Source organism: Myotis myotis, unplaced genomic scaffold (assembly GCF_014108235.1).
Source record: "Myotis myotis isolate mMyoMyo1 unplaced genomic scaffold, mMyoMyo1.p scaffold_m19_p_2, whole genome shotgun sequence".
Classification (NCBI taxonomy): Eukaryota; Metazoa; Chordata; class Mammalia; order Chiroptera; family Vespertilionidae; genus Myotis; species Myotis myotis.
Window position 1 is genome coordinate 209,754,011 of NW_023416324.1, and position 20,823 is coordinate 209,774,833.

The 20,823-nt window shown below is 55.7% G+C and overlaps 1 protein-coding gene across 4 annotated transcripts; it reads left to right on the forward strand.

The window, feature by feature from the left end:
* The first annotated feature begins 1,990 nt into the window (after positions 1 to 1,990).
* Positions 1,991 to 13,644, forward strand: SIK1 (salt inducible kinase 1). Of its 4 annotated transcripts, none has more exons than XM_036351412.1 (14): positions 1,991 to 2,146; positions 2,659 to 2,826; positions 3,317 to 3,433; positions 5,872 to 5,935; positions 6,108 to 6,269; positions 6,425 to 6,549; positions 6,647 to 6,770; positions 7,406 to 7,626; positions 7,937 to 8,086; positions 8,522 to 8,644; positions 8,774 to 8,987; positions 9,513 to 9,791; positions 10,469 to 10,700; positions 11,186 to 13,644. In XM_036351412.1, exons 2-14 carry the CDS (start codon positions 2,671 to 2,673, stop codon positions 11,568 to 11,570), a joined length of 2,352 nt encoding a protein of 783 aa, XP_036207305.1. In that variant the 5' UTR covers positions 1,991 to 2,146; positions 2,659 to 2,670; the 3' UTR covers positions 11,571 to 13,644. The 4 variants fall into 4 exon arrangements, with proteins under 4 accessions (XP_036207305.1, XP_036207308.1, XP_036207306.1 ...); XM_036351415.1 differs by having other exon boundaries at positions 10,399 to 10,700; positions 11,186 to 11,323; XM_036351413.1 differs by lacking the exon at positions 8,522 to 8,644.
* The last annotated feature ends 7,179 nt before the right edge of the window (positions 13,645 to 20,823 follow it).

Below are 20,823 nucleotides of genomic sequence, written 5' to 3' on the forward strand. Positions count from 1 at the left end.
CAGGCAGCTGCACACGCACACCACAGCCTCCCCTCTGCCAGGTTTCCAGGTTCTGTATCCATTTCACTTAACTCTTCCCCCACCCCCTTCTGTGAAGTGGCATTTTTATTTAATGCAAGGAAAAATTATTCTGGGTTGGATGCAGAATTGATATCCTAAACTTCTGCCTTCCTAATACTTAAAAAAAAAAAAAATGCCCTCTGTCCTAACTGGTTTGGCTCAGTGGATAGAGCATCGGCCTGCGGACTGAAAGGTCCCAGGTTCGATTCCGGTCAAGGGCATGTACCTTGGTTGCTGGCACATCCCCAGTAGGAGGTGTGCAGGAGGCAGCTGATCGATGTTTCTCTCTCATCGATGTTTCTAACTCTCTATCCCTCTCCCTTCCTCTCTGTAAAAAATCAATAAAATATATATTTTTTAAAAAAGATGCCCTCTGTCTTTCCTTAGGAAACATTTATTTTGTGATGAGCCATAAAGAACATAAAGTGAGCGACGATATCAATGCAAATTGTCCTCTGCGGCCACTTTCATCCCCTCCCCTCTAGTGGGATAAGGCCACCAGGCACCTCGGTCCTAAGGGGCATAGGTCCTGCCCCACTGCTCCCTGCAGCTCTGGGGAAACAGTGAGGTGGCCCAGATAGCAGACAAAATGCCATGGAACCTGCCAAGCATCCAGTCTGCCAAGGGGTGAAGTCCTCACCCACTGTTGACTGCACCCATTGGCCCTCTCCGGGGGTTGCTCCACCAAGGGCAGGGTCCTCTCGCTGTCTGCGTACAGACCACACAGCTGGTCTTCCGTGGACACTTGTCCAATGAACGCACACACAAATGGGCCATCGCGTGCTGCACTGAGGGTGTTGCTGACTCTGGTCCCAAGAACCTGAGAACCCGAAGACCTCAGGGAGCAGAGTCCATTTCCTCGTGGCCCTCTGGAAACCAGCCTGCGGGGCCTTTCTTCCTCTCTCCAACCTGCTGAGTTCCTTCATCAAAGTGGCTCCATCATAAAGGACCCAGACCTTCCTCTGCAATCAGCTGGCTTCTGACAGTGTATCTGATGGAGAAAGGCCAGGGCTCGCCTGGGGTGGGGCAAGGACCCACTCCCGCGCCCTGGGGGCTGCAGCACCAGCAACTGCTTAGGACGCCAACCCTGGTCCTGGTGGTCACTTGGAAGAGATGCTGATCAGTTTTCTTGCACTTGTTTCTAACTTGCTGAACAATTAAGATTCGCACAAACCAAGAGAAATCCAAGTTGGGTGGCCCCAAGGTTCTCGAATGTATCGCTGCCATGCTCCAGAGGGTCCCAGGCGGTGGGCGGCCCTTTTCCAGGATGTGGCGTGCGCTCCCTCAGTGGAAGCCAGAGTGCTGTCACTGCCTTGCGGCCTCATTCTTCGAGGTTTCCCTAGCCTCACCTGGTACTTTCCCTAATAGAGGCTCCAAGGCCTAGCGCTTCCGACGGAAATTGGGGGACACATGGGACACGTACTCCGATAATCGGGACCCCGGAGTAGGAGTCCAAAGAGCACCCAGCTCAGCTGCACTTCGGGGTTTTCGGAACCGCACTAGGTCCAAGCCTTTTCGGTGTGGGTGCAAGAAGAGGAGGCACCAGCAAACGCGGGGGCCTAAGGGTTAAGCCGCTCGCAGCGCCTACGGAGCCCGGTAGGGGGCGCGCGCCGGCGGGAGCGCGAGCGCGGGCGGACCTCCACGGGCCTTAGGCGCCCGACGCCCCTGACGTCACTGCCCCGCGGTCGCCAGGGCGACGGCCTCATCAGCGCGCGCGTCAGAGCCGCCTGTCTCTTGGCAACGGCCCGATCTCCCGCTCTCCCTCCGCCTGGCGCTGAGCCACGCGTCGTTCCGGCGTCAAAACGACGTCAATGGGGCTGTATCAACCCAGCGCGCGGAGGGGCGGGGCCGGCGGGGGCGGGCCGGGGGCGGGGCGGGGCGGCCGGGGGCGGGGCCCTCGGGGGCGGGGCGTGCGGCCGGGTGCGCGGCGCGGCCTCAGAGCTGACATGCGGCGAGGCCAGGCCGGAGGCACAGGCGACAGCGGCGGAGCTTCGAGCAGCAGGAGCCTGAGCCACGCGAGCGGCCGAGCGGTCGGCGGGGCCCGTGCGAGCGGCGTCCTAGCCTCGGCGCCCCCGGAGCGGCGGAGGTGAGGCGGCGGCCGGGGTGGCGCCGTGGGGCGCGGGGCAGGCGGCCGGGCTCCGGGCTCTATCTCCGGCGGCCCCGCGGGTGCGGGCCGGACGCCGCTCGTCCCGCGGCCGCCGTTTCCCCTTTGTTGTGGGGCAGCGGGAGCGGGTCCACGAAGCACTGAGCGTGAGGGGCCCCAGGGTTCGGGATGGAACGACCGCGGGCGGCGGGGTACGCGGCCCGCGCGCGGCGCAAGGGGTTCGGAAGGAGCCCGGCGCGGGGGCGGGTCCACACGCCCGCGGGGCTCAAGTGGTTCGGGGACGGGAACGGCACTGGCCGCGGGAGCGGGACACGCGCCCGGCGGGACGGAAGCGCTCCAGGGGTCGGGGTAGAGCCGACCGCGGGCGGGTGGGAGCGGGTCCGCGCGCCCGGCGAGGCGACGGGGTCCGGGGACCGGCGTGGAGCCGACCGCGGGCGGCGGGGCGGGCGGGCGGGCGTGGGGTCCGATCGTCGCTGAGCTTCCTGCGTCCGCAGGTGCCCGGAGCCATGGTGATCATGTCGGAGTTCAGCGCGGCCCCAGCGGGCGTGAGCCAGGGCCCGCAGAAGCCCCTGCGGGTGGGCTTTTACGACATCGAGCGGACCCTGGGCAAGGGCAACTTCGCGGTGGTGAAGCTGGCCCGGCACCGAGTCACCAAAACCCAGGTGCGTGGGGCGCGGGCCGACCTGGAGCGGACCCTGTCTGGGGTGGACCCTGCCTGCGGGCAGCCAGCCGGGTGGGACCCCTGCCTGTAGGGTCCGTCTAAACGCGGGCAATTTTTAGTTTGGTAGAGAAGGAAAATGTTTTATATTACGATTGCATAATTTGTACGAATATTAGGGGGCAGCAAAGAGGATAATGATCTAATAACCCAGGGGCGCAGTGCTCTCTGTTCCAGAGCTAACGCCCTTCCAAGTGAGCCTGCGAAGACTTAGTACAATTATTTAACTTCGGCTATTTTAAGTAATATGAAGGGTTACTTTGGTTATTCCCCTCACCTTCCCCCCCGCCCCCCAACTTTTTGTGACTTCTTAGGGACAAAGTGTTTTAGAAATTAACCTGCAAAAATGAAATGTTTAAATTAGGTTAAGTGAGAGGTTTTTTTAAATAAAAAAAGAAAACCAAAATATCCTTTTTCTTTTTAAAAATCTATAGGTAGCAATAAAAATAATCGACAAAACACGCCTAGATTCAAGTAATTTGGAGAAAATATATCGTGAGGTTCAGATCATGAAGCTTCTGAATCACCCCCATATCATAAAGCTTTATCAGGTAAGGACCCACTTTGCCTTTCTCTGTGACTTCTGGCAAGTGCTTTCGTTTTTATGTCCAACGACCTAAGTCTGCAGTTTCTGGAGGCTGCCCCCTCTCTTTGGGTGTATGTGGGAGTCAGGGGGTTGGTTGTATAAGGTAAATAGACTGATGTCTGTACGTGGTGAAGATTTACTTACAGTTATTTTCTTGCTTTGGGGTCATAATTGAGATTTGCTTCATGAAGATCTTACTTAGTAATATAATTTGTTCCAGTTTTAAATGCATGGAGGTGGGATGTTGTTGCCTTTACTATGAAGATAAACAACCAGATCTGTGTATTGACACAAGTCAAGTATTTAGTGTAGAGGGACAAGTTCCAGTGAAACTAAACACTTCTGCCTTTGCAGATTATTAAACTTTCAGACCAGCTGCTTTTACCAGTTTTCCTAAACTTACCTTTGCAAAGGCAGCAGGGAGCTCTTGTCTTCCCCCACGTAAAATCCCATCAAAACGGAGATTTTGCTGTGGTGAGAGCAGGGAGCTTGCTATTTAATCCACGTTAAGGACAGGCTTCGCACTGTCCGTTTGTTGGTTTGTTTTGTGACTTTATTTTTGTTCTCCTGTTGAAACTAATAAAGTACATCTTTGGAAAATAAGTGGTGGTTTAATTAGGACAGCAAAGCAGTCTCTTTCTTAGCGGCACTTCTGTGACGATGAAGTAGTCTCGTGCAAGAGAATACGTTCTTTGCAAATTGCTTGCTATTCCGTCTAGTTGTGTTGGCTGTAAGTTCCTTTTGATGACTCTCATGAAACCCCAAGAGACTGAAATGAATATGGGATGGTGGGTGTGTTTGTGCAGTTGGCAGGGCATACAATGGGCAGGAGACAGGACTGTAATTGAAAATGATCCCATGGAAGGCTCTTTACTCAGTTAAAATGAAGGTAGAAGTTGTCATGGGGCTCGTGTTTCCAGAATGACAGTTTACTCATCATTGTTAAGTGTGGCACTCACATCACCTGTCACCTGCTCTCTGGTTGGTCACCTGCTCTCTGGCTTGTGTTTTGTTTCTGTTGCCATTTGTAAGTTGCCGCGTGGGTCGGAAGTTTCCTCCTGGGTCGCTGATGTCAGTGCCTGAGAAATGTGCCCAGCCTGTTTCCGCAGCAGCGGGCTGACCCCTGTCTGCTTTAGACTGAGTTGGAGGGATGAGCCAGAGCGTGGCTGCCTTGTCCTCCTGAACCCGCTGGCCCCTATGTGGAGTAGCCCAGTTAGCGATGCCTTGACCACACGATCCAAGTGAGGACCCTCCGGGGTGAATTTTCTTATTGCTCTGCGTGCTGCTCTGACTGTTGGGGACAGCAGTGGTAGTTCTTGCCCTGGCTTTGACATGGTATCTGATTTTCATCCAGCTGGCTCAGGCCCAGACCTTGGTGAGACACTAAACTCTTTCCTTGAGGTTTTTTTTTTTTTTTTAAACACATTCGCTCTTCATTCTTTCTCCGTCTCTCTTTTTTTTTTTCTCACTGAGAAAAGGAATGAACTCGTCACTCAGTGACACACATCGAGGGCAAGGGCTGTGAAAATTCTAGCTAAACTGCCTGTTGTTTGCTTTGCTTTTCAGATTTACAGCACAAAGCAGTTGTGTTTAAAGTATTCTTTTTAAAGGAATAACTATGTTTTGAGCCCTGAAGAAATCTTTTTCTGTAGAATGTATTATCTCTCTATCTCCCTTTTAAAATACCTGGATATGAGTCCGTTTTACTTTCAGTACAAATATTTGAATTTTACCTTGTTTCTTAGTTATGTTTTAAATTCTTTCAAAACAGTTTTTCAAAGTGAAAGAAAATGCTCACTCAGGAAGGGAACCTTTAAGGTGTGCCTGACACTGGCTGTTGCTGCTGACACATGCTGAGTAGTTTTCTGCACACAGAGCAGACTGTTGTGGCTTACCCGGCAGAGCCGGCTTTTTGTGGCCTACTTAATCATGTTACCAACGCATGTGGGGAAGGGGTATTCGCCATCTATTATTCAGCCGTGCTGGCCATTGGCTTGAATAATCTGCTGCCTGCTAGGCTTCTAGAAGAAAGCTGTAGCAGAACTCTCGAATCGCTTTTACTTCTGTAGCCGCCAGAATCCTCTGGTGGGTGAGGCAAAGTGAGTTAAAACTACAACGTAGGAGAATTCGAATACACTCAGACCTTTACTGAGCCAAGATATATCAGGACAGGCAGGCCAGTGAGGAATCACCTCTGACATTGAAAAAACTCTCCTGAATAGGAATCCCCTGATGTGTTTCTTTATTGCAGAAGGTTTTTGTTTGTTTGCTTGTTTTTCCTTCCCAAAAAGAATGAATGCACTCATCTGGAGAAGTTAGCTCCCTGGGGTTCAGGTAGATTACTGATACCTCTGGTATGTTCTCTCTTCGTGTGGTTTAATGTTTAGGTCTTTATTTTTTTAGGTAATGGAAACAAAGGATATGCTTTACATTGTCACTGAATTTGCAAAAAATGGAGAAATGTTTGGTAAGCCACACTTTTCATACCTGTTGAAAACCAATGGTGCTCACGTGTCAGGAATTGCTCCTCCAATGTTGGGGTCTACCCACCTGAGCATCCCACAGCACTCTTCACTGTGCCCCAGACGGCGGCTGCACTGTGGACTTGGAGGCTATAGTTTTGTTTTGTCGCTCCTCAGATTATTTGACTTCCAACGGGCACCTAAGCGAGAATGAAGCACGGAAGAAGTTCTGGCAGATTCTGTCGGCCGTGGAGTACTGCCACAGCCATCACATCGTACACCGGGACCTCAAGACCGAGAATCTGCTGCTGGATGGCAACATGGACATCAAGCTGGCAGGTGAGGAGGGCGCCCCACGCACTCAGGAAGCGTGTCTTGCGGCAGGGTGGGGCGTATGCAAGCCAGGGCCCTGGTGCTTTTTGCTCGGACACTTTTGAAACCGAGGCCCCTACTGTTTCCATCACAGCTTCATCGTCTGTTTCTTTGTCTTTCAGACTTTGGATTTGGGAATTTCTACAAGTCGGGAGAGCCTCTGTCTACATGGTGTGGGAGCCCCCCGTACGCGGCTCCGGAAGTCTTTGAGGGGAAGGAGTACGAAGGCCCCCAGCTGGACATCTGGGTAGGAGCCCTGTGCGCAGCGTGTTAGGTGCCCACGCTAGAGCTGTGTGCACCAGCAAGGCGAGCAGGCGCTGACCGTGCTGTCTGGTTGTTTGCAGAGCCTTGGCGTTGTGCTGTACGTGCTCGTCTGCGGATCTCTCCCCTTTGACGGGCCCAGCCTGCCAGCCCTGCGGCAGCGGGTGCTTGAGGGCCGGTTCCGAATCCCCTTCTTCATGTCTCGAGGTAGGTGTGCGCCGAGCCTTCTCCCGGGCAGGCGGGCGGGCAGGGGCTGTTGGGAACCCGGAATGGGAGTTCAGGAGGAGGAGTAGGTGGAGGAATTTATTTCCTGAAATGCCTGCTTGACTGTCCTCTGGGTCTGTGAGTCAGGCCGGTGTTACTGTAGGGTGTTTACCTGTAAAAGAAACCCAACCCACGGGGTGTGTTTTGAGTGCCCTACTTATGGCCGAACAGGTGCCTTCCTCTGAGGGTGTCTCCTGGAGCTGGCTGAAGGCTTGGTCTCTGGAGTCCCCGCCCAGTGCCCCCCCGAGTCTCACCTGCTCCACACTCGTGCTTTCCTCTTCCATTCAATAAAGATGTCCACTGACTTGTGTGGTCACAGCAGCGCGGGGCGCTAGGTGGTCTCTGTAGGGACGTTAGGAGGACTGTGTCCCACTCAGAGACCCGCCCTCGGTGGGGGGCATTCTCTGGTGGCTGGTCTGAGCCGCTGGCCCAGGCCAGTGCTCCTGGCATTGGTGTCTTCAGAATGGCCACTTGAAGGGAGCTGGTCCCCTGCAGGGCTGAGGTGGCAACCCAGTGGGCGGAGGGGACCGCGTGCACAGGCGGGCTGCCCGGCTCAGTGCGCCTCCCTTGACCCCCAGACTGTGAGACGCTGATCCGCCGCATGCTGGTGGTGGACCCTGCCAAGCGCATCAGCATCGCCCAGATCCGGCAGCACAAGTGGATGCAGGCCGACCCCACCCTGCCACTCACTCGCCCCACGAACGCTGCTCTCAGCTACAACTCCAACCTGGGCGACTATGACGAGCAGGTGCTGGGCATCATGCAGACCCTCGGGGTGGACCGGCAGAGGACCGTGGAGGTGAGTGTTGCCCGTCCCTCCTCCCACTTTGCTCGTTCTTGTGGGGGGGTGGGAGGGGACGGCTTTATCAGGAAAAGCAGTCAGTTGCTAGTTGAGTTAAAATGGGAACACGGGCTAATTTAAGGGCCAGCTTGTCCACTCTTCTAAAGGATATTCTGGGCCACCCAAGAATAACCCTGGGAACAGCCTTGTCAGGGAGCCTCAGTGACCCGAGGAGCCGTCCCGAGTGCCACCTGCACACGGCCACCCTGCTGTTCCGTCCTCTCCTCTGGCCCGGCTCTGACCTGCTTCTCTGCCTCTGCCTTCCCAGTCACTGCAGAACAGCAGCTATAATCACTTCGCAGCCATTTATTACCTCCTCCTGGAGCGGCTGAAGGAGTACCGCAACACCCCGCCGTCGGCCCGGCCGGGCCCGGCCCGGCAGCAGAGGCCCAGGAGCTCGGACCACAGCAGTTTGGAGGTGAGGGGTAATCTCCTAAAGCCCCACCTGTGTCCCCTGAGTTAGGAATCCCTTGCTCAGATGTGCCTGGGAGCCAGACACAGGCTGAGGCCCTGTTCGCCTGTTCATTTTGTCCCCCATCCATTAAGCCCTGGGTGGGGGCAGGGGTTCCCCTGTGAGCCCCAGACCAGAGGATGCAGAAGAGGGGGTGCTAGTCATTCTGTTGGGGCTCAGGCCCCGCCTGTGGCCAGTTGACCCTGGTGCTGGCCTCTCGGTGCCTCCCCCTGGTCGTTTCCACATGCGCAGCCTCAGCGGGAGGGTGCACGTGTCCAGAGCCTGGTCAGCTGGTGGCTGACGTCTGCTAGTGCCAGAGTGAGGCCAGCATGGTGTTTCTGGGGATGCTCGTGGTTATCCCAGAGCCACTGATAGCTTCTGTCCTTCCATGCTGGCTCACAGGTGCCTCAGGAAGGCCTCCCCGGTGATGCTTTCCGGTCCTCTCTGCTGTGCCCACAGCCCCAGACCTTGGGGCAGTCTATCCTGCAGGCCGAGATGGACTGTGACCTCCACAGCTCGCTCCAGGTGTGTGAGCGTCTGCGAAGGGTGGCGTCTGGGGCGGGGGCTTATCTCATTCCGCCCATGGGATGGTGATGACCCCATACCAGGTCACCCAGAGCCCCAGGGTCACTGGTTCATTTCCTTCCCGCACAGCCCTGGCTCTTCCCTGTGGACACCAACTGCAACGGCGTGTTCCGGCATCGCTCGGTCTCCCCCAGCAGCCTGCTGGACACAACCATCAGCGAGGAGGTGAGGCAGGGCCAGGGCCTGAAGGAGGAGCCAGAGGCGCAGAGACCCCTGCCTGGCAGCACGGTCCGAAGGCACACACTGGCCGAGGTCTCCACCTTCTCCCCGTGTATCCCCCCATGTAAGTGTCCACGTGGGCAGGAGCACAGCCTGGTGGGCGGGTTTAGGGTTGGGACTACAAGGGCCTGATGCAAAACACACCTTTTATGCTGGGCGGTTTCTTCTTATCACAGTTCTCGGATTTAACCCCCGAGGCCACAAGGATCACATGTAGACACTCCAGGTGGTCATTCCATGGTGGGGATAGTGGGTATTCCTGCCCCCAGGTGTCAGGAGGACAGGTCCTCATCCCTGGCCCTTCTGTGTCCTGGGTCAGCTCCATATATCACCTGCAGCCAGGATTCCTGCGCTGGCTGTCAGGGCTCCCTGGCCTCTGGCTGTCATAGACTCCCACTCCCCCAACGCTGAGGATAGATGTGGGGAGGACAGTACAGCTGTCTGCCTCTGTCAGTGGCTTCAAGGGCTACCCAAGGGCCTGAGAGTCACTGCCATGGGCATGGGGAACGCGACGTGGGTGCTGGTGGGTTGCATGGGCCGTGGGGAGCATGTGCCTCCCTCCCACAAGAGCACCCTGTTCCTTCTGCAGGTATAGTCATCTCCTCCTCCTCGGCGAGTCCTTCAGAAGGCACCAGCTCGGACAGCTGTCTGACCTTCTCGGCGGGGGATAGCCCAGCGGGGCTTAGTGGATGCCTGGCTGCTCAGGGGCTGGTGGGCACCTGTTCTCCACTCAAACTGGCCTCACCACTACTGGGGGCCCAGTCAGCCACCCCGGTGCTGCAGGCGCAGGGGGCCCTGGGAGGAGCTGCCCTGCTCCCCATCAGCTTCCAGGAAGGCCGGAGGGCTTCGGACACCTCACTCACTCAAGGTGACTTCCCCTTCACTCTCATTCCCACCTTCCCTCCAGATGCCGTGTGCCCTGGCAGGTTTCCCTTTGTCCTGGATGGCAGAGGTTACCCCATCCCCTAGCCGGGCCTAGGTCCAGCAGCAATGCTCCCTGGACAGATCGAAGGGGTCACCGGGTTCTGGACAGCCTGGTGTCCTGGGACAAAGTCACCTGGCCTCTAGTGGCTGGTCTTAGAAGCTCAAGAGACACTTGGGTGCCAACAGCAGCTCCTGCCCTAGAGAGGGGTGGGGTCAGGGAGGGACCCTCCACACCTGGCTGTCTGGGCTCCCACCATGCCACCCAGGGCTTGGGGGCCCTGAGCTCCCTCCCTAGTTCTGTGGCACTGTTCTGCCCTTCACAGAGGATCTCAGTCTGCCCAGATGCATGCCTATTCGGTACTGGAACTGCTGCCCCAAATCCAACCTTAAAGATGACTTCCTAACCTTGCATGGGGGGTGGAGGGGTCATGGAAAGTATTTAGATGACCAGAGAGCACCCTCAGCCCTGTAGGAAAGCATACCAGTTCTTGTATCCATCATTTTCATGTTGCCCGTTCCTCCTCCTCCCTCCCCTCCATCTGGAACTCCAGCCAGCCTTGGGCTGCTGATCCTGGGCTGGGGATGGAGGTCCATAGACCATCTCCATCTGCCTCTCCCCAGGCCTGAAAGCCTTTCGACAGCAGCTGAGGAAGAACGCGAGGACCAAAGGGTTTCTGGGCCTGAACAAGATCAAGGGGCTGGCTCGCCAGGTGTGCCAGCCCTCTTCCAGCCGGGCCACTCGGGGAGGCCTGAGCGCTTTCCAGCTGCCCGCTCAGAGCCCAGGCCTGCATGGCAGCGGGGCCAGTAGCCGGGAGGGCAGGAGCCTGCTGGAGGAGGTGCTGCACCAGCAAAGGTATGCCTGCGCTGCACTAGTCGCCCTTGACCTTGGTAGCACTCGGGTCCACTGGGATTTTTTGAGCAACCTTGTTTCCTAAGCTCCCCCTTCTCCATGTGATCAGATGAGTGTGCCTCCCTACCCCAAGTGTGGGGAGATCTGTGGGCCTTGTTCCTGCAGATGGTGGCAGAGGTGGGGAGCAGTCAGGTTTTGTCACTTTGAAGCCTGTAAGTGGGGGCTGAAGGGGGGCATGAATAAGAATGTCACCTCTGGCTGGCATCTCTGAGCTGCTGTAAAAGCACGACAGAGAATGGAAATGTCAGGAATTGCTCAGGGCATTAGTCACGCACAGCATTTCGTGTTCTGGGCAGCTCCAGCCAGCACTTCCACGGGGCGTGGAAACCCGATGGTGTCTGAGCCTGGCCGGGTGGAACTTGTCAGGAGAAGCAGCGCTCAGAGCTGGCAGTGACCTGTTGCCCTCCCTGTTCCTCGTGTCCCTCCAGGTTGCTGCAGTTACAGCACCACCCAGCAGCTCCGCCCAGCTGCCAGCAGGCTCCCCAGCTGCCCCCAGTCCCGCTGGTCCTGGCCCCCTGTGACAGTGCCCTCCTTATGTCGGGACTCCAGAAGGAGCTGGGGCTGGGGCCTGGCCCGCTGCTGCCACCCCACCTCCTCCAGCCCGGGGTCTCCCCGGTGGCCTCAGCGGCCCACCTCTTGGACACCCACCTGCACATCAGCACTGCCACGGCACCCCTCCCTGCCGCCACACCCCTGCAGCCACACTTCGCCATGCTGCCCTCGGGTTTCGACCCCATGGGGCTGCCGCAGGGGGACTGTGAGATGGAGGACCTGACCTCAGGCCAGCTGGGGACGTTTGTCCTGGTGCAGTGAGGGCTACCACGCCACCCTCCTCCTGCATGGGCTGCTGACTCCTCGAAGCAATAATCTCAAGAGTATGTGAAGGCGATTCCGGACTCAAAGCCAATAACTTCTGAGAAGCAAAACAAGCAATACGTTTGGTGTTTTGGCTTTTTGGTTTATTTTTGTTTTATTTTCTCCTTGCACTGAACAGCTGCTGCTGTGAGTAGGGACTGGAAAGTTTCTGAAGAAAAATAATAATTGAGGGTGTGTTGTGGGGGTGGGTAGACAGGAGGGAGAAGGAGGGAAGCAACAAGACAGAGGACAGTGCTGGCCCCGCTCACAGGCCAGCGCCACTGTGCGTCAGGTGGCGGCAGGAGGGGACCATTAGCTCCCTCGTCCATGGGCGCGTCGGGTCACAGAGGGCACTGCCTTGGACAAAGCCACAGTGTGAGCCACGCGCCGTGGGAACAAGTGTGTGCACCTCCGCCACGTGTGTGCACATGCGGGGTTGAGTAGCATCCTTTTTTAATGAACAGTTCCACTTCCTGAAACATTTATGCTTCGAATGAAAGCTGTGAACTTTGTGCTTTATGCATAAGTTTTTAAAAAGCTCTAATGGCCAGCCCAGGAGAAGATAATCTGCAAATTCTTGGAATTCTCTCCCTTGAAGTCAGAACACAGAGGCTCACTTTTTCTTGTTTTCGATGGGAGTGTTATGAACTGCTTGGGGGTCGATTCCAGGAGTCTTCGGAGGAGCCACGAGAAAGAACCTCAAAGGGGCGGGTAGGCTCTGTCCTGGCACTTGGCACAGGGCCTGGGTGCCTGTGAGGGAAGTTACCTCCTGCCGCACATCTTATTTCCGCTGCTAATTATGTTTTTACGCATTTCATTATCAGGGTCCAAAAAGAACAGCTGACTGGGGGATGTGCAATATAGTGAGGCTGGGACTGGGACAGTGGGCGGCGACCGCCTGTACTCACGGGTCACTGTCGGACAGCCCCACCTTCCCCAGGCCCATATCTGTTAGGCTTTTGTTCAAGAAAATGGAATGAAAGGTCAGGTCATTATTGTTCAAGCTTTGTTCCTTTTTAAGCAAATACTGTATATGTGTATAAATAGACAGACAGACACTACTTATTTTTTATATTTTTTACTACACCTTTGTGTTCCTGGTTTAAATTACCCTCTGGCAATGTTACAAAGTGCTGCACCAGGTCTGTGTGGAGGAAGGAGGCAAGTTGCCCTTACCTGGCAGGTAGACCCAGGTGGTGGCTCAGGTGGCCATGGGCCTCTGAGTAAAGGGAGGTCGCTACTGCGTGCTCCCTCTGCCTGGTCAGCACTGGTCCTTTACCCCCAGGTGCCTTCAGCTCTCTTGGCTCTTACACCCTCAGTATTAACAGGTAATGGCAGGGGAAGGTCGGCATTTATAAAAGCCAAAGATCACCGGAGTTTCTGGAGGGCGGGGAGGTGGTGGCCCAGAGAGGACACGGCCCCTGCTGGCCCTGCGTCTGCGTCTACCCAGCTTGCTGCTACTGTCCTTCCTGCCACCACTGCTGCTGCTCTGTGGCTGCTTCAATGATGGGGGCAAAGGACTGTCCTTACGCCTGGCCGCTGAGAACTCTCCAAGGCCTCTGCTGACTTGTAAGGAAGGTTGGGGACTGAGAGAGAACCTGGGGTCATGGGCCTTTGCCTCCTCACAGACAGCAGCACGTGGAGTCCAACACAGAACCAGTTTCCCTTTTGAAAATCAGTTCTGTTCTAACCCAGAGATCAAAGGCCTCAGAACAATGACAAGCACTTTACGTTCACCGTGGTTTTCTTTCTCGTTGCTGTTAAGTCAAGGTGTGTGTCTTGTTTAAGTGTGTGTGACGTGTGTTTTATAGGTTTCTCCACAGTGCTGTTCCCGAATGAATGCAGTAGCCGTTCAAAGGCACTCTGTGATCTGATTAAGATGTATATGGTTTGGTTTGTTGTTTTTTTTTACTATAACTGAATTATTTTGTTTCTTATGTTAACATGACAAATGTATGCCAAATGATTAGTGGATGTATGTTTTTTAATTTAATATTTAAATAAAATATTGGAGGGGAAAACCTTGACTTTTTCCCATGGTTCTCTGGGGCGTACCTTCCGGCCGCTTCACTAAGAGGCCAAGTCCTCCAGGCTCATTGACGGCTCAGATCGAAAGAAGAGGGCCTGGTGCCAACTCCTGCATTCAGCCTGGCCACAGAGAACTGGCAGCACCTAGCTGCAGATGCCACTCCCCTTGCCTGGCAGTGGTGTGGGCACAGGGTGGTCAGGGTACAGAGAGGAGTGGCCTGAGGTTGGCATTGAGGGTGTGTGCCAGGCCTCGCAGGCTCTCAGGCCCCATTTTGGGGGGCAGGCTCTGCTAATCCGCTGAACCTCCAAACACCCACGTCTGTTCGCAGCTGGTTCTTCCCAGGCACCATTCACTCTACTTCCTCGTAATGGTCTGAACCCTCTTACAAGTCAGGGATTTGGAAGACTGACAGCCAGACTTCCTGGTCTGTTCAAGTTGGCTTCGCCACCTTCCAGCAGGAGGGCAGACGTGGCCACCTAAACAACAAAGGATCCTCTTCATCCTGCACCTGGAAAATATTTTTTGGTTAAAGTTTTTAATTTTTCTCACCCATTCAGATGGTCATTATAAAAAACAAGAAAAACCCCACACGTAAAATAAGCGTTGGCAAGGGAAAAATTGGAACTGCCGTGTGCTGCTGGTTGGAGACAGTCTGGCTGTTCCGTAGCAAGTTAACAGAATCACCATATGGTCCAGCAATCCCACTTCTGGGCACAGACACACAAGCTGAAAGCAGGGGTGGGAACAGATCCTGCACACCTTTGTTCTTGGCAGCATTAGTCACAACAGCCAAGGGGTGGAATCGCCCCACGTGTCCCTCCAAGGACGACTAGATCAGCAAATGTGGTCCCTGCACACAATGGGATGGGATTCAGCCTGAAGAAGGAAATTCTGACGTATGACATGGAGAAGCCCGGAGGGCATCACGCTCAGGACACACGTCAGGCACAAGCGGACAAAGGCTGCGTGACTTCGCTCCCCTGAGGCCCTAGAGGAGTCACTCCCAGTGACAGAAAGGAGAGTGGGCAGAGCGTCTTTTGGGAGGATGGAAAGTTCTGGAGATGGATGGTGGTGATGGTTGCACAACAGTGTGTATGTACCTAATGCCACCGACCTGTGCACTTCAAAATAGTCGAGATGGTAAACTTTGTATTGTGTGTATTTTACTACAATGAGAAGAAGGTCCTTTTGGGGGAGATGCCTAGGGATGCACAGCAGCTTCCTCCTGAGAGCCGGGCTCCGGGGTGAGGGCTGAGTGAGCGAAAGAAAGCATGGAGGAGAGGCACCTGTAGGAGGCAGATGCGCAGGGAAGTTGTGAAAACTCAGAATCTGTTTCCAAGCCTGTATGTGTGGGATGACAAGCCTGAGTTGCTTCAATGCAGCCAGTGGGTCTGAGAGGCCAGTGGGATCCCATAGTTTTGGGGAGGAGGCCCAGCCAATGAGGAGGGTTGCTGTCAGGGCTGCTTGATTGACAACAGTTACAACATCATATACTGAGCTGTGGCTCGCAGTGCCTTGAGGGACTGGGGGGTGGGCTTCTGACAGGAAGGCCAAGCAGGCCACGCACACCCAGGAAAGCTCACCGAGCCCCCGCGGACGCCAGTGCTGGGCCTCGCTCCTGTGTGGCCCACACAACACTCGGCCTCTTGGTGACCACGGCCTGGAGAGCAGGACCCAGGCTCTGCCTGCTGCGAAGAATAAAGGGAAATCTATTTACTGTTTGGGACGTAGAGTCTTGTAAACTAGGAAGAACTTGATGCGTCTCTCGGCTCCTGAAGTAGGTGGTCCGCTCCTGTGGGGCCCATCGGATCACACCCCCCACCCAGCACCGAGCTCCGTTGGGCACCTGTGGCTCCTGGCAAATAGCTGGGAGCTAAGGGACTCCGTGCTCACCTGCTCGGTTCTTCTGGGGCTTACGGTGTGTCACGATTGGTGTTATTATCATCATTACTAATCAATAACGCTTCTTAGAATCCTCAGTTGGAAATGTATGCCCGGCTCAGGGAGCCTCGCAGGGACCTTGCGGGATGCGGGCCCGCCGTCCCAGGCTTATTGGTCTGCTCTCGAGCCACGTTCCCTCCCGCAGATGAAGAGGGGCCAAAGTGACTGTGGGGTTCAGTGTGGCGGTGGGACTCGGCGGGCCAGCCGTGTGTTAAGCGACCCCCTCTCTGGGCCCCACCACCTGCGTCTCGTGCTGCCAACGTCTCTGCCGTGGGTGACTGCACCTGCCCGGCATTTCACAAGATGTTGACGCTGTGGATGTGTCCGTTCCTGTCGGGGTGTGGCAAGGCTGAGCAGGCGATGGCACCTCCCTCTGCACATGACCGCACATGGCGGGCACTTGGGGCTTCTGAGGTTTTCTTCCTCCCGATGACGCTGTTGAGGGCCTGGGGATAGCCTGGCGTAGTGACCGCTGCAGACCACGCGGCTGCCTGAGTCCTTGCTAGTGCGGGGGGAGCCGAGCCCAGTGGGCCTGACACCCAGGGCAGCGCGTGTGGCACTTTTGCTGCGGGGCCATGGGCCATGTGTGCTGGTGTGCACCCTGCTTTCAGGAGGAAGTCCTTCTGGACGTCCAGAGATGTGGTAGCTCGACACTGAGACCCGCTTGCGGAGGGGGGGGTGCGGGGGGGGTGCGGGGGGCGGGCGGGAGGGAGGGGAGGTTGGTTGGGTGGAGAGGCCCTGGGACAGCCAGGATGGAGCGTGAGGGGAGTTCCAGGCGGAGATGAGGCTCACCTCACTCAGAGGCAGGAACCGAATCTGAGTTAAGAGGAACTGACCCGTTTGGGGTGGAAGCAAAAGTGTTGGCCTGCTGGGTCTCCTTCCAGAATAATGCCGGGTGTTTCCGTGGTCAGGGCAGGGTGCACACGGCTGCCCCGTGGCCTGGCCTTCGATCTTGGGGGAGGGTCTCAAAGAGTGAACCCAGGGTGGAGAGTTCTTTAAGGGCCCCTAAGGTTTCCGAGGTCTGGCTCTGGGGGCCACTGTCCAGGCTGAGAAAAGAGAACAGGAAGCCGAGGGGCCTGGAATCGGGGCTCAGGGTTGTGTAGCTGGGAGGGCAGTGGAGGGGGAGGGAGGGAGGGAAAGAAGGGGCGGAGGGGGGAGCGAGCCTGTGCAACTCCTCTCCTGGGGGAACTCCTGGGGTCTCTGTGACTCACTCCTCTCCAATGACCACTGTTTCGCTCGCTCACAGGGGATCTCTGTAAGAAATAGAAAGGACTTAAGCGTGCAGGAAGCCCAGCTGGCCAGAGTGCTCTGTTCCCCTTCGCGTTGAGAGCTGTGTGGTGGGCGGAAGCCACGAACCCCAGGCCAGCGGCTGCCCGGTGGGCAGGCTTTGGGGTTTTGTTGTGGTTGTTAAATCCGAGTTGAAGTATGTTTCTTCTTCACGGAGTACGTCTGTTTCCAGCAAGTAAGGGGCTAAGTGAAGGGCCCGGGTCCCCAGGGCCCACTGGACTGAGGACAGAAGGCTGTGAGGGACAGGGCATGTGAGCCCCCCAGAAACCGCAGACCCCAGAACGAACCAGCCTGCGGAGGAGTCGTTGGCATACAGTAAAGCGCACCTGTCCTGAGGGAATAGTTCAATGAGGTTTGACAACCTACAGGCCCCCACAGCCAGCACTCAGGACGTGTCTGTCACCCCGAAAGCCTGGCCTCTGCGCTCTCCTGGCACCAGGCATCTGCCGGCCCGCTCTCTGTCACCGTGGATTAGTTTGCATTTTCTAGAATTCTCTACGAATGGTCACGCAGTGTGTCTGGCATCTTTCATCGGCATACTAGGCGGAGACTCGCCAGGTGCTGCGTGTATAACCAGCTGAGTCGTTCTGACTGCTGAGTAGTGTTCCACGGTGTGGACGGGCCAGGCTTTGCTTAGCCATCCACCTGCCGATGGATGTTGTGGTTGTTTCCACTTTGGGGCTTTTGCAAATGGAGCTGCTGTGAACCTTTGTGAGTGAGTCTGCGTGGCCCTGTTTCATTTCTCGTGGGTAACAGAGGTGGAACAACGGCTGCATCGTGAGGAATCACAGCCACTAACTTCATACGGAGCTGCCACGCTGTCACCAGTGTGGCTGCAGCAGGTCATAGGCCTCCCACAGCGTCTGAGTCCAGGGGCCCCACACCCTCACAACACTGGGCAGTGCCGGTTTCTGGCCATCCTAGCAGCTCTGTAGTGCTGTCTTCCCAGGAGCTTGCATTTTCTTGGTGACCAGTGATGCTGAATATCTTTTTATGTGTGTATTGGCCATTCTATTTTCCAAGTTTTTTTAAGTCTTTGGCAATTTTTATTGGGTTTTTAAAATTCTTATTAGTGAGTTGTAGGAGTTCTTTATATATTCTGCATCATATATGTGTGTATACTTACATAATATACGTATACACACATGTTTGTATACATATATACACATGCCTTCCTATATAATAAAAGGCTAATATGCAAATTGTCCCCTCGACTGGGAGTTCGACTGGAGTTTGACCAGTGGGCAGGGCCAGCCAGCCAACCGCCCTCGGCCCCTCCTCCTGGCCAGCTGCGCCCCCAAGAGTCCCCCCCAATTGGGGGCGGGGCCGGCCAGACCCCAACCATGCATGAATTCGTGCTCTGGGCCTCTAGAACCTATACAAATAGATATATACATGTACACCTATGTGTATATGTACACACACACACACACACACACACACACACACACACACACACAGAGTATTTCTCCCATTGGTGGTTTGCCTTTCTTTTTTTAAAATATATTTTTATTGATTTCAGATAGAAAGGGAGAGAGAGATAGAAACATCAATGATGAGAGGGAATCATTGATTGGCTGCCTCCAGCACACCCCCTACTGGGGATCAAGCCCGCAACCCAAGCATGTGCCCTTGACCAGAATCGAACCTGGGACCCTTCAGTTCCCAGCCTGATGCTCTATCCACTGAGCCAAACCAGCTAAGCTGCTAGGGCATTGCCTTTCATTTGAAGAGTGGAGTTGAAGGTTTTTATTTTTATAAAGTCCACCTTACTATTTTATCTTGCATGGTTAGTGCTTTCTGTGTCCTACCTACAAAATCTCTGTCTACCCCAATGTTAAGAAGATCTACGTTCTCAGAGGTTTGGGAGAGCGATTGACTATGTCTTAATTGCTCCTTGAGTCTTCATGGAGAGGGAGGCGCGGCCCACACCCCCGCTGTCCACTTCCCATTGGTCAGACTCTGGACACACATCCACACGTCGCTGTGGACTTCAATGAAGCCGCCCACTTTCATGTTTTCTAGAGCAGTGATCATATAGGATTTATTTTTATGATACCAATAACCACAAAGTTTGAAAACTAAGAACTAACCCAATAGCCTGAGTCGACGGATGTGGAGATAAAGAGTGAGGGCCAGTGAATTTGCTTTTCCATAAGCTCCACGCCTGGCACTGGGGCCGCCCGTTCCACTTGAGAGACTTCGCTTGAGCAGCCGGCTGTGGGTGGAGGCAACGGCTCCCTGGCTACGCTCCCTACCTGGCCTGGCTGTAACCCCTCCAGCCCTTCCTTCTGCCTGCCACACGGGTCACAGCAGCACGTGCCCCGGGCTGTCTGAGGACCGTGACAGCAGGCACGGAGGAATGCGTCCCTAGGGACTCCGGGCAACAGGAACTGCTGTTTTTATTATGAAGATTGTCCCTGTCATTTGCAACCCGGATGCCAATGTGTGTTTCAACCCCTGCCTGATGGGGAAGGCAGGGCCCAGAGCTCTGGGCTGGTGTTTCAGCCTGGGTCAGGGGAGCCTGGCTCCCAGCCCTGGTCCCTGGACACGCCTGCTGTCCCTCTTCTCTTGCTGAGCAACCAGAAGACCCCAAAGAGCAAGTGGGGGAGAGAAGGGGATTCTGGGGTGGGGCATAGGGAGAGCTTCCCCATGTGTGGGCCACCTCTCCTCCAAGCTGCAGAGCCTCCGCAGGCACACCAGGGCCAGCCGGGTTCTTGAGTCAGCTCAGCCCAGCCCCCACAACCCCAGCCACCCCCCCACCCCCCGGGCATTGAGCCAGCTGATAGGCTCTGCTACCCAGTGGGACAACGTTGGTGCAAGTTGATAAATGGATGGCAGGTACAGGGGCCCACCTGGCAGGGCCTGGAGTCCTGCTCCCGGCACCTGAGAGCTCTCCAGACCCCCGGGCTCCTGGAGGCTCTGCCCACTCCCCCCTCCTCCCCCGTGCTCCTTGCTGTGGGCAGGCTGTGCTGTGGCATCCGGGCCAGTGCATTTAAGACGTTTATGGGCGAGTTCCCTCTCTGTATGGGGTATAATTAATTTTCCTGAAATAGGCACGCCAGCCCAATAGTCTTTGCTGTCTGAGTCAGGCGGTGATTATCGCCTCTCATGGGCACAGTGTGCCATCGGCCTCTGGGAATTCAGGGCACACGCAGCTCCCAGCCCTGCTGGGGTGGTGCAGGAAGAGGTCAAGGGCAGGCCAGAGGTCAGGGGCGCTGCCCACCATAGCCACCCTGCCTGGAAGCCTCAGGGGACCAAGAGGTGCATGCAGTTCCCAGTTGCAGGGTTGGTGCCAAGAGTGACATGGCAGGTCACCAGGCTGGTGGCTGGAGGGAGAGGGGAGCAGTGAAGCTTGGCCTTTGTGAATAGAATGCAAAGTGGGTTTTGTGGGATGTATCCCAACATGCATCCCAGCAGTGGTGGCAGGAGAAAGACCCTCAGGACCCAGTGATATTGGGGCTGGTCACAGCCTTGGGCCGGACAGAGCTGGAGCAAGTGGTCCCAGCAGGATGTGGTGAAGGGGTGGCAGGCAAAGCTGATGTGTGAGGCCCATGTGCCACTGTGTTCATTTAGATGCAAGCAAGTTAAGCTGAAGTCACCAGGATGGACCATAAATCCAACAGGACCGGTGGCCTCATAAGAAGAGGGACATGGAGGGAAGCAGGTTGTGTGAAAACAGAGGCAGAGATTGGGGTGATGCTGCCACAAGCCCAGGGATGCCTGGGGCCACCAGGAGCTGCAAGAGCTGGAAGAGGCAGGAAGGACCCTCCCCTGGAGCCTCCCGAGGGAGCACAGCCCTCCTGGCACTTGGATCTGGGGCTTTGGGCCTGCAGAGCTGGGAGAGAATGTATTTCTGTGCATAACCCCCCCACACACACAACCACCACCTATGGTATTTGATACAGCAGCCACAGGACAGGCAAGTCCTGCCTCTGAAGGAGCGAGGATCCA